This window comes from Miniopterus schreibersii, assembly GCF_964146895.1.
Source record: "Miniopterus schreibersii genome assembly, chromosome: 9".
NCBI lineage: Eukaryota > Metazoa > Chordata > Mammalia > Chiroptera > Miniopteridae > Miniopterus > Miniopterus schreibersii.
In genome coordinates, this window is record NC_138118.1 from 571,386 (window position 1) to 587,891 (window position 16,506).

Genomic DNA, 16,506 nt, shown 5'->3' on the forward strand with positions numbered 1-16,506 from the left:
CTAGTCTCAGCCGGGTTACTAGTCTCAACCAGCAACCAGCCTTAACTAGATAAGTCTCACCTGGGTAATTAGTCTCAACCAGGTAACTGGCCTCAACCAGTAACCAGCTTTAACCAGGTAACTAGTCTCAACTGGATTACTAGTCTCAACTGGGTAACTAGCTTCAGTCAGTAACCAGACTTAACCAGGTAACTAGCCTCAACTGGGTTACTAGTCTCAACCAGCAACCAGCCTTACCCAGTGAGCCGGGCAGCTGTGTCCTGGGCTGGAAGTGATGCCAGGGAGGGTGCCAGCCACCAGTGACCTAAAGATTCACCGACTGGAACCCCTGACCATAAGGGGAATCCAGAGTTGGTTGCATTGCCCTTTTCTAGGCCCGGTTGTGTCTGGTTTATTCAGGGGAGATAGAAACATTAGAGCTGCGCCTGGCACTGGGAGCTGTGCCCTCGGGGAGATGGAGTGGCAGGTCAGGTGAGGGAAAGGTGGGTGTCTCCTGTCTCTGAGGGATCCAGCACAACCCCTCAACCCCTCAGTGTCAGACCCCCATGACCAGCAAACCGTCCCAGCCCCTGGGGGGTTCCTCACAGCCCACAGCTTCCTGGCCTTGTCCTGCCCCCGTCTCTGTGTGCGGCCCCAACAGTCCTGTCCTGGACCTGGAGGCACGGAGGGGCTGAGAGGGGCTGCAGCTGTGGGAAGAGGCGATGTAATCACCCAAGCAGAGGACACTAGAGCCTGGTTGATGGCATTTAAACCAGCAGCAGGGAGGAGGGGCTGGGTTATGAGGGTGGGAGGCTGGGGCGGCCTCGCTTTAGACATGTTTCTCCATGTTGGTCTCAAGGGAGGGGTCCAGACGTCTCCCCAAAATCTCAATTTGCCTTCCGTCAGGGACAGTGCGTGTGGGGTGCTGCACCAGCTGTGATTCATAGGCTGTGACTTTATGGGTGACGGAGGTTTGGGTGGGAGGGGGGTCATCTCTGGATTCATGAATGGCACCTGCGTGCTAACAGCCCCTCTGACTGCATGAGAGCATTGCCACGTGATTTCAGGCAGCAGCTGCCAACGGTTGGCCACGTTGACTACTTTTGCTGGTTCCGCTCATTTCAAAGGCCCTGTTGTATAAATGCTTATTATTAAGACTCCGAGTGCCGGGGGCCACACCCCACCTCCTGACACTTTTCACGCACACTGGGCGAGCACAGCGCAGAGTGAAGACGGGCCCGTTGAGCCTTGTCTGCACCCAGCCGAGCCAGGACCTCGGTTTGTGGTTCTGTGTGATAAGATTATCCGTAACTGTTTCCTCCAGCAGGGGTGGCCTCCAGACCACGGCCATTTGTGCTCCCACGGTCTCACTGCGGCCGCTCAGTCTTTCTCAAACGCACTGCCATGTGTCTGGTATTTTCTGGTCAGCTCTGATTCAAACAATCAAGCCAGAGCCTCACTGACTTGCTGTCCCTCTCTTGATGGGGGAGCATTGTTTCCCGGGAGGCCAGGTCTGTAGTTGCCAGGACCCAGTCCCAGCACGATGGACCATGGCGATGGAACCCAGACCACCGAGGGGCAAGAGGAGTCACGTTCTGCTGTTGGCCCCTCGTCCCCGGGATGATCCACATGAGAACTAAAGCAATCGACCCAGGTCTGAAAGACATGGGGTCAGAGTGGCGAGCCCCCCTCATCCCCATTCTGTGGGTTCCCGGTTCAGATCTGAGCCTGGGCTGAAGTCCAGCGTCAGTGTGGACAAGGCCACCCGGTGCAGAAGCAGCATCGTCCTTAGAAACCGCCCAGCACTTTTGCACACACACATCCAGCACCAGAGGGTTTGTCCAGGTCAGGGGCTCCATGAACCCCGAACTTCTGTGCCATGCCCAGGCTCGCTGCTTCTTGTGAAATTCAGAGCAGCCCCAGGCCTCTGCTCAGGGACTTGGGTCAGAAGGCGACACCAAGAGAGAGAAGTGGGGGTTTTTGTTTTCTCCTTTATTTGATACCACAAGTCTTTTTTTTAATTTGAGTGTTAACAATAGAAGAAATCTGGTGCATCTTCCTTCTGAAATAAGAGAAGGTCGGGTGATAATGAGCTTCCTGGCAGCAGCTGAATGAAAAGCCTACAGTTAGAGCCCAGAGATCCCTGGCTGTGCAGGAGGAAACCGATAACTACACCTGTCATATTTGTACTTCGTCTTCATTAAATTCCAGGGATGTCACCCATGGGCAATAGTGGGCAATCTTTGCTTTTAAATCAGAGGTCAGGAAAGTGAAGGAGAGCCCGGCTGGTGTGGCTCAGTGGTTGAGTGTCAGCCTACGAACCAGGAGGTTGCCGGTTTTATTCCCGGTCAGGGCACATGCCCGGGTTGTGGGCTCGATCCCCAGTCGGGGGCGTGCAGGCGGCAGCCGATCCATGACTCTCTCATCATGGATGTTTCTATCTCTCTCTGCCTCTCCTTTCCTCTCTCTGAAACCAATAAAAACATTTTTTAAAAAAGAAAGTGAACAAGAGCCCTACGTTCCCGCACGGGGCATTGGGGAGACCCACCAGCTGGGTGCTCGCCGAGGGTGAGGCTGGGCGATATTCATGAGAGCCTGCTCCAAATAGCCCGACCTCGCTGTGGGAACGAGGCTGAGGTCTCCAGCAGCACCTGAGAATAGCCTTACTCTTTACTTCTCAGTTTATTAAGGGAGGAAAAACCAGTCAGTCTCACTTATTTAATAGTTGTGGTTCTACAGCTTAAGGCAGATCACAGGGGGTTAAACTGTGCATTTAGGAATCCACAGGAACACTCCTCACTGGTGCCTAGTTCATCTGGGCCCTTCATAGACTCGGTCAGCCCCGTGGACAGTGGGTTCCACGCAGAGGGTTTTACCTTTTCTGAAAAAGCCCGGAATCCGGGATTGAAAGGCACATAGACCTCATGTTGTCCATGCCCCTCCCCTCCCGCCCATCTCACAGACACAGGGACCGAGGCCCAGAGGCAGAATCTCACCTCTTCCAGGGTCACAGAGCTTGTGTTTGTGAACTTGGCATTTTTACAAATAAAAAGTGTACTACCAAAAAAACACACCAAAAAACAGAAAATAACAAAAAAGAGCAGGGGAAGATGAAGCACAGAGGCCATGAGAGCTGCAGATGCTGCTTTTCCCACCGGGAGCCGGAGACAAGGACACACGTCACCATTTGGGGCTTGTCAGCCACCTGCACATTTGTCCTAAGAAAAGTCTTGTTCACCAAGACTTGCTTGATTTCCTCTAATTACACTTATCCCGCCTTGGAAATCTCAAATGGAATGAAATTTCTGTTCTTTTAGTTAAGTGTTTGCTTTACTTTTATTCAGCTGAAAACAGAACAAAACCCTGGCACGGGTCCCGTGGCCTGACATTTGCCGCACACAGCGCTCCTGCCGGAATTGTCGTCTGTCCCACAGAGTGTGTGTGGAAGCCGGTCGTCGTGCTTGTCTTCCTGGCTATTGTTCAACTGAGGGCTCATTCCCCCACTGTGACCCTTAGGCTGTTCGCTGCCTTCCGCATGGCAGCCACGTGATGGCCACGTGGCAGCTATGTGGCGGTCACGTGGCAGCAAGGGGGATGGAGAATGATGGCGTGTCCCATCCTCTTTGGTGTTGGGGGCTCCAGCAGGCAGGTGACAATAATTGAAACGCCATGACAGTTAACAATGTGACAATAGGTGGCCTCCATTACCCTCCTGAAACCAATTTGAATTTTTACTTTTAGTCACGTTTCTCATTCTGAAAGCACCTAAATGCTAGTTTGAACATACTAACAGTTCAAACTGTGTTGCTCTCTAAGTGGCTTCAGGCAAAGAAGCACATTTGGGCAGGAGGTGGGGACTGCGCTTGTTGGGAAACCTGTCCCCCAACACATGCGTACATCGAAAATCAACACTCATTCCTGCTCAGCATTTTCCTACTGAAACATCTTAACCAGGGCTTTCAGCGAGAGTGACACCATTTTACCTATATTGTGTGTATTGTGGTGAATTTCAGAACGAGGTCCGGTTTTAATTCCAAATCACTGAATTAGGTGCACAAAAGGCATCTTCCTGCCCCCAGCCCCCAGCTAGCATCAAACTGCAGTTCCCTTGGAATGACTCCAATCTGTTCTTTCGTCCCCTCCCTTTGTGGCGTGAGTAATTATAAGGTGCTTGGTGTGAGCTTTTATGCTGACAGCCACCATCTCTGCAAGTGTTGACAGGCGATGCCCTAGTTCTCCAGGTTCCTGCCCAAGGAGGTGGGCCTCACACGTTGCCCATCAAACCCAAATGCCTGGCAGTTGTGTTAGGGTGACACCAGAGTGACTATCTGATGTCCTCAGGTGTCCCCATAGAATCACCTGTGGTTGAAACGCTCTAGCTTCTCACTGGTTTGGGAAACGTATTTATAACCATGACCTTTAAAAACAGAGCATCTTTAATCCTGGGCGAAACCCTGGCTTCCATCGCGGGGTGGAGCTGGGCTCGGGGGGTGTGGTCCAGCAGTGAGCAGCTGTCTGCATGGAGCAGGGCTCCTCCGGCTCTGGGGTGTCTCTGTTGCCCCGTTGGGCTGTAGGAGGGTAGAGGCAGGGGCAGGTAGCTGACACCAGCCTGCGTGGCCCCGTCCTCTCTGGGTGGCCAGGGCGTGGCGTTGAGGGGACGGCCTGCCCCTTTGCCAGCCCCGGGAATGTGTGTAATCCTCTTTGCTTCTCCAGGCTTTGTTCTCGTGGTCTTTTCTTTCTTTTTCTGCTTAGTCAGTCTTTCAATTAAATGTGATAATTAAGGCCTTTTGAGCACAGCTTCCCCTACGGAGGCCCGCAGGCGGCCTCGGACAGATCTGCGAGCCAGGGAGCGGGGCCTGCGTGCCTCTTTGTTTCCAGTCCCCTGTCTGATAGGAATTAGCTGCTGGGAGGCCGGGCCCCTCTCCCAGGATGTGCCTGCCACTCAGAGCTTCAGACCCCAGGACTTGGCTGTGCCCAAGCCCTTCGCGGTAACAAAAACAAGTGCCCACATGGGCGTGTTAATGCTTCCTGGAGGTGGAAGCAGCCGGCTGTTCATGAGTGCTTCCCGGACCAGAGATGGGTCCGGGTGACCCTGCCCTCCTCTGCCAGGAACGAGGCTCTCCTCTCGCCAGCCCAGCGCCTGTAGGTATGACAGCCAGGCTGGTTATTTGAACCCTGACCCTCCACGTGGCCTGTGGTGGCATGGAAGCCGATCGCCCTGCTCGTGCTGACCTGCTCTGGGATCACGGGCATCCATGGAAACATTGCCCTGGCTGGCCCCACCCGTGTCGTGGTTCATTTATTGGCGTCTGGTCTTTGGCTGACTGGGCCTCACCTCTGATGCTGCTCCCATTACCTGCATGTCAGGTGTGAGAAAGGCACTCAGACGTGACACCCAGGCTCTGTGGCTCTGCTGTTTGGGTCAGGGAGGGGCAGTCGGGGAGCAGCCGGCACATAGGCGTGGTCACGTGGCCTTGCGTGCGGGATGTGCCCCCTCATCCCCCCTTCACCGATGTTTCCCTTCCTCGTTCGGACCCTTTTCTGAGCTAACCTTTGTGAATCTGGTCTCCACAGATGGATCACGACCCCCGGAACCCTGCCTATATTGCCACCCAAGGACCACTGCCGGCCACCGTGGCTGACTTCTGGCAGGTGAATCATTTTTAACTCATTTATTTTTCTGAAAATAAGATCTTCCATTGATCATGAATAATATTGTGGGTTCAATTAAGCCAATTCTAACTTGTTCACAGGTTTTATCAAATCTTATGTGATTCCAGAATTTAGAGGAGGCCTTTAATATTTTTATGATCAATCCATTTTTCAAAACTTGAGTATAAAAAAAATTCCTCCAAGAGATTTAATGCTTTAAAGACACTTTTTTAGTGATTCTAAGCGACAACTCTCCCTGGGGTCCAGGGGCCCTCTTGTACAAATACTTGGGTGAAAATGTTACAGCCGGTGGGAGACGTTCCCGAGCCTGTGGCTGCTGTTTGTGTGTCTCAGATCCTGGCTGTTTGACGAGTTGGGCTCAGGCCTGGTCTGAGCATTTTCTCTTGCTCTGGGCACCAGCCTCCAAGTCAGCACCCCTGCAGTCACCGAGTCCTGCCTCTGAAGGGAGCCCACACTGACACCCATTTACTAAAATGTTTTAATTTACACAAATGTTTTTATTTACCCTGGTTAGGCAGGGGTGTCTGAGTCACCCACAGAAGATGGAACGAAAATCCCTGCCCTTCACTGAGTTAGTGACCAGCCCCAAAGTTTGACACAGAACCTGTGACTCCGTGACAGAAACAGGACCAGAGCCTGAAAGACTGACGGAGTGATGTCCCCCTGGGCTCTGTGAGAGTAGGCTGGGGGGGGTCTCCCCTGCAAGAGGGGGTGCAGGCACTGTCGCTTTTTCATCTTCAGTCTAAGGCCACTCAGTTTCAGTGGGCGACAGTGGCGAGTTCACAGGAGTGACATGCAAGTGTTCACAGGCGCATGAGCTGACTCCTTACATTTTGTGTTGGTAACCCTCACCCAAGGATATTTTTTCCACTGATTTTTAGAGAATGGAAGGGGGGAGGGAGAGAGAAACATCGATGGGAGAGAGACGCATTGACTGATTGCCTCCGCATGGGCACTGACCGGGGTGGGGGATCAAACCTGCAACCCAGGTACGTGCCCTTGACCGGGCCACCTCTGGTGTTCCATGTGGGAAGCTGCGTATCCCAGTGGCTCCACCGAGATCGGGCAGGGCCTCTGGGCCGATAGTCACTTCCTGGGAGAGAGGGACTTGGATCTCTCGGAGATTTGTTGCAACAACAGCGCCTCCTAGTGTTGGCACCACCCTGCGGAAGCCAAGCCACGTGGACCAAAATACCAAAACAGGTGCCTGGTCAGAAACGGAGCCTTAGTTGTCCCGCCAGTGTGGCTCAGTGAGTTGAGCAATGTCCCTGCACCAGGAGGTCGCTGGTTTGGTTCCGGTTCAGGGCACATGCCTGGGTTTCAGGCTCAATCCCCAGTAGGGGGCGTGCAGGAGGCAGCCAATCAATGTTTCTCTCTCTCTCCAATGTTTCTCTCTCCCTCTCCCTTCCTCTCTCTCTAAAATCAATTTTTTAAAAATATTTTTTAAAAAGAAAAGAGATGGAACCTTACTTACCTGGGATTTTCACAGGCACACTGCGTACCCACCAAAATCCACGTTCCGGTGTTTGCTGATAGCCAGCCAGCCCCGGGGGTGAAGGTAGAAGGCTGGGCACGCTGTTGTCCTCGTGCCCGGGCCCCAGACAGGTGCTGGCGCCAACGCGGGCGCCCAGGCCAGCTGCCTGTGTGTCTCAGTTAGTAAATTCCCCTCTCTGCCTTACATGCGGTGACCTACAAAGAGATATTACCCCCAGGAGTGCCTTTGGAACTGTTTGCTTCAATTAGTTTCATTTGGATTTAATCTCACCCAGATCTTCAGAGAGCCGGGGACCCCTGAATGGGCGCGCGGCCCACCCGGAAGCGTCCCTGAGCGAGGGGGCTTCCTGATGTCACACTTGGGTGGCTCGGCAGAACGCTGGGTGATTAGTTTATGGTCACGATCATTGTGTTTTTATTACACTCATAAAATCTGTGTTCCTCCTCATTTTCGTAATGGCTTCCGTGAGCCCCTCCGCCTTCCAGAGGCACATTACGCGGTTAGAAGCTGCGAGGCCCATTAGCGGGCCAGCTGCAAAGCCCGGACGCCGGGAGTCCAACTCGGGCTCAGTTCTCATCTTGTAGCCGCATTGGCACCGAGGAAAAGAGTGTGTGGGCTGGAGCATAATTCACATTTATTTGTGGACTCTTTCGTAAACACGTCAGCGGGTTCCATTAAACTCCACTATAAACGATATTCGGCGAGGTGCCCAGGAGTATTGACGATCTCTGTCACGTGGGACCATAAATCAATATTAAAGGGGGAAAGTGTTGTGCGGTGTCTGATTTTTAAATTATAGTTTAAAGGGAGGGGTTTAATAGCATGAACTATAAAGAGAAAGCATTTTATATTTGAGACATGTGGATGTTTTAAATAACAAGATCTTAATTGGATAGTTATGTGGGTGTTTAAAAGAAGCAGACGCTCTCTTGCTCAATTTACATCCGAGTGCAGTTGCTTGTCAGTGTTTCTGTGAGCTGCACGTGCCCCTGCAGGGACAGCAGGCCCCCCTTGCCGTGACTTAGATGCTGATACAGTCCAGGCACCCAAAGGACCCTGTTCAGCCAGGAGTGTCCTTTTCTGCTGAAGTCACAGAGCTCAGGCTCCCAGCCCAGCCCTGAGAGACGAGTTCGAGGGTTTTCATGTCTTTGGCATTTTTGCCACATTTCATGTGTGTTTATGTGGTTGCTGGATCTCGGAGTTGTCTTGAATGTGGCCATTATGAATTATTAAATCAGTTTTGAGTGTGTTTCCGCTGGAGTAGCTTTGCTGCATTTTGGGATGAGTCTGTGAAATTCCCGTGGTGAAACGTGGCTTTCCCTAATGCTTTTCTAAAGCATCATGGCATTTGTCTCTTGCGTCACACAGAATGACGACAACCCTGAAAAATGAGCATGTCACCTGACCGAGTTGGCGTGGCATGTGCATGTCACCTGACCTAGTTGGTGTGGCACGGGCGTGGCACCTGACCTAGTTGGCGTGGCACGCGCATGTCACCTGACCGAGTTGGCGTGGCACGGGTGTGGCACCTGACCGAGTTGGCGTGGCACGTGCATGTCACCTGACCAAGTTGGCATGGCACGGGCGTGGCACCTGACCGAGTTGGCGTGGCACGTGCATGTCACCTGACCAAGTTGGCATGGCACATGCATGTCACCTGACCTAGTTGGTGTGGCACGGGCGTGGCACCTGACCGAGTTGGTGTGGCACCTGACCGAGTTGGCGTGGCACGGGCGTGGCACCTGACCGAGTTGGCGCAGCAGGGAGAGTGTCATTCCCTCCTGCTATGTCAGCCAGAATGGGACGTGGACACTGGGTCTGTTTTGTGTGTCTTTGTGGAAAGTTTCCTTTGCAGAGAAAAACTGGGATGTCCGATTGCTAAACAAGAACTGAGAAGGTTTCAAAGGCACAGATTCACCAGATTCTTTTAATATTTCATGGAACACACACGCCTGGGCGAGGTGCTCAGAGCTGGGAAGTACAGAGCAGGTGTCTGATGACAGTGACTCGGTGTCCTGGGAATGCGGTAAACGTGGACGTGTCTGTGGGTGACCCACTAGTCACGCACGGCCACGGCCCTTCTCTCTGCAGATGGTGTGGGAGAGCGGCTGCGTGGTCATCGTCATGCTGACCCCCCTGTCAGAGAACGGTGTCCGGCAGTGCTGCCATTACTGGCCCGACGAAGGCTCCAACCTCTACCACGTCTACGAGGTACTGGGCCACAGCCCCTGAAGCCACACTGTGCGGCCGGGTCCCTACAGGAGCTAGCTAGTGGGCCGGGTGTCCCCTGGGTCCTGTGGTCAGCACCCAGGCCTCTGACTGTCTACCCTGCTAGAATTCGGACCCTGGCGTCAGTGGCATGCTTCTCATGTTTAAAGTTTTATGAACCCAAATGCAGGCAGAAAGGACGAAATGACAGCCTCGCAGGTGGTCCGCTCAGGCAGGTCCTGAGAGGAGGCCAGGTAGGGGCTCAGTTTCTAGACAGAGCCTGCCCCTGCTCTCACTGTTTACTGACCCCACCCGCCACCCTGTGGATCTTTTTATTTGAGGGGAACCTGCTGGTGAGCATATCGCTCTTTCTGGATTTTCTATCTACATCCAAGATGAAGCTGGTAAACTTGGACAGTTAAATAAGAACCATCCTTTGGCTCTGCTTTGCATTAGAATTGGTCAGAATGCTCATGTCCCAAGGTGGGAACCACATTAGAAGCTTAAAGATCAATCCTGAGTCACATAGTCATGGACCCTGGGTCACCAATGGGCTTCCACCCAAGAAGGGCCAGCACCCAGGCCATGGTGTGTCTGTGAGGCCTCTGGCTCCTCTTTCCACGTCCACGAAACGTAAGCTAGCGTGGAACCCACTGGTCTTTCTGTTCAAAAGTGGTTTTCCTCTCTGGTGATTTTTCTGGAAGGTTTATATGGCCTAAAATACAAAAGACAAAGACACTGGAATGGTTTTGGATTGTAAACCATCTTTCTAATTATTCGAGTATTATGACCCTATAGGACATTAAAAACGAACAAAAAAGTTACCTTTTGTACGAACCCTGTTAAACTGAGAAGGTGGGAGGGGCCTTTAAGCCAGTGGTCCACCCTTGTGCGATGTGAACCGTGTGGCCTCCGTGTCGCCGACGCCTGCCTGTCTGTCCCCTCTCCCCCTGTCCCCTCCCCAGGTGAACCTGGTCTCCGAGCACATCTGGTGTGAGGACTTCCTCGTGAGGAGCTTTTACCTGAAAAACCTTCAAACCAACGAGACGCGCACAGTGACCCAGTTCCACTTCCTGAGCTGGTATGACCAGGGAGTGCCGTCCTCCACGAGGTCCCTCCTGGATTTCCGCAGGTAGGACCAAGGGCGCGCCCGCAGGGTAGTGCGTTCAGTGCGACACAGACAGGAGGGGGCCGGTCCCCCGGGCCTGGGATGCCGCCCGCTGTGAGGGGGACCCTCTGTTTACATGTACAGATTATAAGTATGTTTTACAGAGGCAAGGGGACTGGAGAGGAGGGAAATTATAGTCACTACATATGAATTACCAGAAGTTTTTTAGTTTTAAAGATGTTAAAACGAGGGGAGAATCGGTATCTTAGAACTATAGAAAAATCGTCATTCTGGGTTTTTTTCACTTACAGTTGCCGTTCAGTTTGATTTTATATTAGTTGCAGGTGTACAGCATCGTGGTTAGACGATTATGTAATTTACAAATCAGCCCTCCCGATAAGTCTAGTACCCGCCTGGCACCATCCGCAGTTGCTGCAATATTATTGACTCTGTTCCCTGTGCTGGACTTCGTTCATTCTCTCTCTTTTTTTAGACACACTTTCTTTTTTAATTTTTGTGTTACTCCTTACCTGGGGAGACTTTTTCTGTTGCTTTTCAGAGAGAGAGGAAGGGAGAGAGAGAGAGGGGGAGAGGAACATGGATGTGAGAGAGACACCGATTGGTTGCCTCCCGCACGCACCCCAACCGGGGACGGGAGCGAACCTGCAACCCAGGTACCTGCCCTTGACTGGGAATCGAACCCGAGACCCTTGGTGTGCAGGCCGACACTCTAACCACTGAGCCACACTGGCCAGGGTGACCTTTTTTTTTTTTTTTTAATAACTTTCCAAGTGACTCAGGGTCCTAGCCTATTTCACAGGATGTTGATGAATAACAACCAGATTTTTAGTTTGGATACTTGTCTGGTTAGATCTGATGAGGAGACTTGACGAGCAAGCAAAGGCCCAGATTCTAACGTGGACCATCTTGCCCGAGCGCCTGGGTCTAGTCAGCACATGACTATATGTATTTTTAGTGCAGTTTTGAAACTAACGGTTGAAAAACGTCCAGTCTCATGCTCACGCTCCAGTCACCCCGTGGGCCGTCTGGCTTTAAAGTGTGTGTATCGGGCCGTTGGGATGAACGCTAGACTGTGTCCATCTCGTGGGAAGATATTGACCATGCAAAAAAAAAAAAAAAGCAAAATTTAAGACAAAAGTTCCTTGTGCATCAGATTCGATGACGAGAATTTAAATCGCTAACTACAGAGAGTAAGGCTGAGCAGCATCGACCGCCGAGTCTAAGTTTTACAGAACCTCTTACACGCAGCCGCCGGGACCGGCCTAGTGAGGAGGTCAGATGACCGTTCGGAGCAGGCGTTCGAGGGTGTGGGCACAGGCACGTGACCCAGCGCCTCACACGGGCGGAGGGGCGGGCGGTGTCTGCGCAGCTCCCCAGCCTACGGGCTACACGTCCGGATTTCCTGATTCGCGTTTTAACAGATTCTCAGGTTCTGATGATACTGCTTCTCTCGCCTTTGAGTCCACTTTGAAAAACAAAACTGATTTCCTCCCGTGAATAGCTCTTTGGACCTCATAGCCTGTGAAAGAGCTGCAGGGGAGGCATGCATCTGGTGTCACGGAGAGTGACCCGCCCCTCCCAGGTCCTCTCCAGAAGAGGCGGGGACGCGTCGAATCCCGGACGCACCCTGACGCCAGCGTTCCTTGGCTGCACAGCGTTCCTTCCTGACCCCCTGCCGTCCCAGGCATTTCCTTAACACAGACTTATGTCTAAAGACCTGCTGTCCAAAAATCTTACCCAGGGGGTCTTCAAACACTGGACATTGCTGGCAGGTGGATGTAGCTACAGAGACGGGAGGTCGCATCACCCTGGGTCTTCGTGCTCACCCGTGGTTGCTCCTATGTGCATATGGACACATTTCTATATCCATGTCCACATATGGAATTAACAACACACAACCCACCGTCCGCACTTAGAATCCATCAGGAAGAAACACTGAAAGATTGGATTCTCCAAATTCCCTTCCTCTAGCGTTAGGAGATCGGACTCGAGAAGGATTTTGTTACTTTGAAGGGAACACGAACCCCCCAGGCCCCGTTTTGAAGTGTCATTAGGACGGAAAGCGTCCCTGGCCGGCCTCCTGGTCAGCGAGGTCCCGTTCCCGTAGGAACCCGACAACGGGTGTGAATGATCTCACTCTCGGGAAGGCGAGGCTGCTTCTGGGGACACTGGTCACTCTCACACGACGGAGGTGTCACCTTCCCATGAACACCTCCCGCCCGTGTGCGCGTCAGGCACCAAGATGTGTCGCTAAATATCTCTGGAGCCCAGAGGGAGCCCATTTGCCCTTTAAAGAGAAGCTGCTCAGCCCAGGGACCGTTAGCACCGCACGCGAGGGCCTGGCTCTGAAAACCTCTCTCTGTCTCTCCGATCCGCTCACTTCTTCCTGTGTGCCATGGCGCTCGCTAACGCTGCTCACTCTAAAACTGGACAAACCCTTACTTTTGCCAGCTAATTAGCGGTGGCCGGTGTCATTTTTGTGACGTTGCAGCTAGTAATATGAGCCCAGTTGCATAGTCACAAAAGTGATCATTGGAAACTGTGACTTTACTGCAGGGGACAGTGTGGGGATCCCTTTCTGAGCCTCTAACGACCTCTGACCTTGCTTGCTGCTCCTTGCCGCCCAGTGGCCCGAGGGTTGGTTTGTATCACTAACCCTTCTTCCTCCGCGAAGCCCTCCTGTGTCTCTCCGTGTGCGCGGCCTCTGCTTACTGACCGTTTGTTCTAATAGCGTAAACCGACACAGCCGCGCGTTGCTCGTCCTCACAAATAACCCGCCTCCATCTCGGGCCGACCAGATGAACGCTTCTGTTGACTGTGTGATGCCATTGCCTCTTTGTGTTGGTGTTTTACTCTGTAACAAACCGAGCACTCTGTAAATAAAATCCTAAACCGTAGCAGCACCTTGCATTTGCCCTGGTGTCTCCTGGCTCTTTGCAAATAGGTTTAGCGTGGGCCGGGGCTGGCGTGGATGGGCAAGGCAGGGATGGAGCAGCATGTTGAACCGTGGCAGCCAGGGAGGCTATTCTTGCTGCATTTGCCAGACATACTGACCAGCCGTGAGGGACTGTGTCCCAACAATGCCCTATGTCCATGTTTTCTGAAACCACCAGTTTAAGGAAGGGCATCTGGTTATGTTTACTCCTTTTTTTAATGTTCATGTTTTGTACTTGGTCCCATCAGAAAGAATGACCAAGACCTGGTGACTGGCCAGTATGTGAAAATGGAAAAGTTGAGTTTAGTCCTTGCAAATGAGGCTGGGCTGCTGAGCAGAAAGGTGGAGGTGCACAGCTGAGCCAGGTCACGTTGGAAGAGCCAGCAACCAGGAAATTTCCAGTAAAATCTTCTGTTTGAAAGTGACAGGCTTGTAGAAATAGTGCCACCCTAGCTCTGGTCTGACCAGTGAGCCTGCTCGATCCTGCACACGCACACAAGCACAGTGTGTATGTACATGCACAAATGGACATGAGCATGGTGCACAAACATGCACACACGTGAATAAACATACACGTGAGCACAAATGCACAAACATGCACACAAGCCCCGCACAAATATGTGCACATGTACAAACATGCACACATGTGTATGCATGCACATGCACAAACGCATGTACATAAACATGCACACATGTACCAGCACACGCACAGATGTGCACAGGACCATGGAGAGCGCATGTGTGCGCATATACACATCCATGTGCATAGACATGTACACAAATGCACACGTGCATACACACCCATGCGTCTGCATAAGCATGCACCGGCGCGTGTGTGCACAGGCATACACACTTGTGCACATGTGTGCAAGCATGCACGTGTACACAAACATGCACATGAGCATGTGAGCGCATGTGCACAAATGCGCACATGTGAGCACGTGTGCACGAACATGCACACATTGCATGTGTGCGCGCACACGCATGTGCTTATAGTCTGGCATCTGTTTTGTTGGAGATGATGCTCACGTTGCCCTTACATCCCGCGTCAAGAATGGGAGGTTTTAGGAGAAGTGAATGGATCTTTCTTCCAACCTGCTTTATTCTCAAAGGGCCAAGAGCCTTTAAGGCCTCCGGCTTACACGTGCCATGGATTTTAATGAGTTCACCTTGACTTCCCCACCGTTCCCCCCAGACATAAGGTTGCAGTGTACTCCAAAAGCAAGGAGGGCTCTGCAGGCATGCGGACGGGGCCACGGGGACACTGGGCAGCTTGTTCACCCACATTCCAGAGTCTCCTCATTTTTAATCCTCCTTTGGGTGGCCTGCAGGCTTTAAACGCTGCGTGTCTTCAGAGGTGAGCAGCCTGGTCCCAGAGGGGGCCGATGCGGGGCATGTGGCCTGTGCAGGGCACATCTTGTCTGTCCAGGGGCTGGGGCCTCACCTGAGAAACACCCCACCTGCTCACTCCATAGAAGAAGGAAAAAGCACTGATGCTCGGGCTGCACGATGTCATGTGGTTGAGCAGCCAGGCGGTTGAAATTTTTTTATTGATTTAGAGAGAAAGGAAGGTAGAGGGAGAGAGAGAGAAACATTGATTGTTGCCTCCTGCACACCCCCTACTGGGGATGGAGCCTGCAACCAGGGCAAGTGCCCGACCAGGAATCAAACTGACGACCTTTCGGTGCACGGACGACACCCAATCGCACCGAGCAGACAAGCCTTTGCAAAGAAACGTGATACTTTCCCATTTCTGGGCCAAGGGACAAGATCCTGGCCTGTTGTCCTTTTTCCCCTTTGGCCTCCCGTCTCCTGAGGCACATTTCAGACACCCCCTCACCCCTTTCCTTCCAATAGCCAGAGCGGCCTCTTCTGAATTCAGAACCATTTTGCTGAGAATTCTCATGTGATTCTTGCACAGGTTGACTTGTTTCACCGACATAGATTGTGGAGTTTGTACAGTGAATTTCAGATGAGCCTCTGTTTTGATGTAGTTACAAAATCTTAATCGATGCTTATGGTTGATTTTCACAAATTTTGACCTAAAATCTGCACAGTGAAGTTGTTTCTGAACATCCCCAAGTTTATAAAAACGGGAAGACTTGTCCTGAATACAATTGAGGTCTCGTATTTAGATAACCTCTGAAAACCCACATATCAGAAAGCATCTCCGTAAGGTACTGTTGGGAGAGAAAATAATAATATTGCATTCCAACATGATGTCTAGATTGTAAGAAACTATGAGCATATATTGTAAAACTCAAAAAATTCAGTAAAGAATCTGGACACTCATATCACAACCAAAAAAAAGTGAAATTAACTGTAGGAACAAGAGAAAGGGGCCTGGAGGCGAGTTGATGGCCCGTTGACCTAAGGCCTTGAGTTTACACCTGTGAAGGGAAAAGAGAAATTGTGAAAGTGCAAGAATTGTTTTTAAAGTTGTGCTTAACAACTGAATATTGAAAAGAAAGAGACACCTCTGAAAATGTGTGTGTAATCTTGATTTTCTTTGTCAAAACAGGCTGTCACCAAAGGATGTCCAAGCTACGGTGTATTTGCTTTGGTTTATTGGTGGTTTTGGATAACACGGCAGAGATGTTGTCGTGCGTAACCGTAATTTCTGTGTCTCTTTTTATTTCAGAAAAGTAAACAAGTGCTACAAAGGCCGCTCTTGTCCAATAATTGTCCACTGCAGGCAAGTACAACTTTTCACGTGGGTTAACGAGAGTTCGCTACCTCCAAAAACAATGCAATTAAAGACAGAAGTCGACCTTCCTAGTGGCTCCATAATCACACCAAACCAGTGCTTATAAAGGAGACCAAAGATATAAACTGAAATTTCCAGCCACTTAACTAAACAAAGTCCTGTATTTACCTCACAGTACCCGTGGCACCTGCACGTGGCCCATGTTCTTTCTGGCAAGCCGCTGTGCGGGGTACTCCAATCTGTCTCCAAATGCTCGTGTCTGCCACCCTGGTTTTTCTTAAGCCCCCGTGGAGCCACCGCACAGACACTGGGAGGCGGTATTTTCAATCTGTTGAGCTGTCTCCGCCAAGGTTGGGACCCGGCGCAGATGGTGAGAAACA

The 16,506-nt window shown here is 51.7% G+C and overlaps 1 protein-coding gene across 1 annotated transcript in view; it reads left to right on the plus strand.

The window, feature by feature from the left end:
- Positions 1 to 16,506, plus strand: part of PTPRN2 (protein tyrosine phosphatase receptor type N2) — a 331,806-nt gene that overhangs the window by 307,413 nt on the left and 7,887 nt on the right. The window contains exons 17-20 of the mRNA XM_081146812.1: positions 5,554 to 5,631; positions 9,239 to 9,358; positions 10,321 to 10,487; positions 16,061 to 16,114. Of these exons, the coding sequence (XP_081002938.1) occupies positions 5,554 to 5,631; positions 9,239 to 9,358; positions 10,321 to 10,487; positions 16,061 to 16,114 (419 nt within the window). The remainder of the gene's footprint in view (positions 1 to 5,553; positions 5,632 to 9,238; positions 9,359 to 10,320; positions 10,488 to 16,060; positions 16,115 to 16,506) is intronic.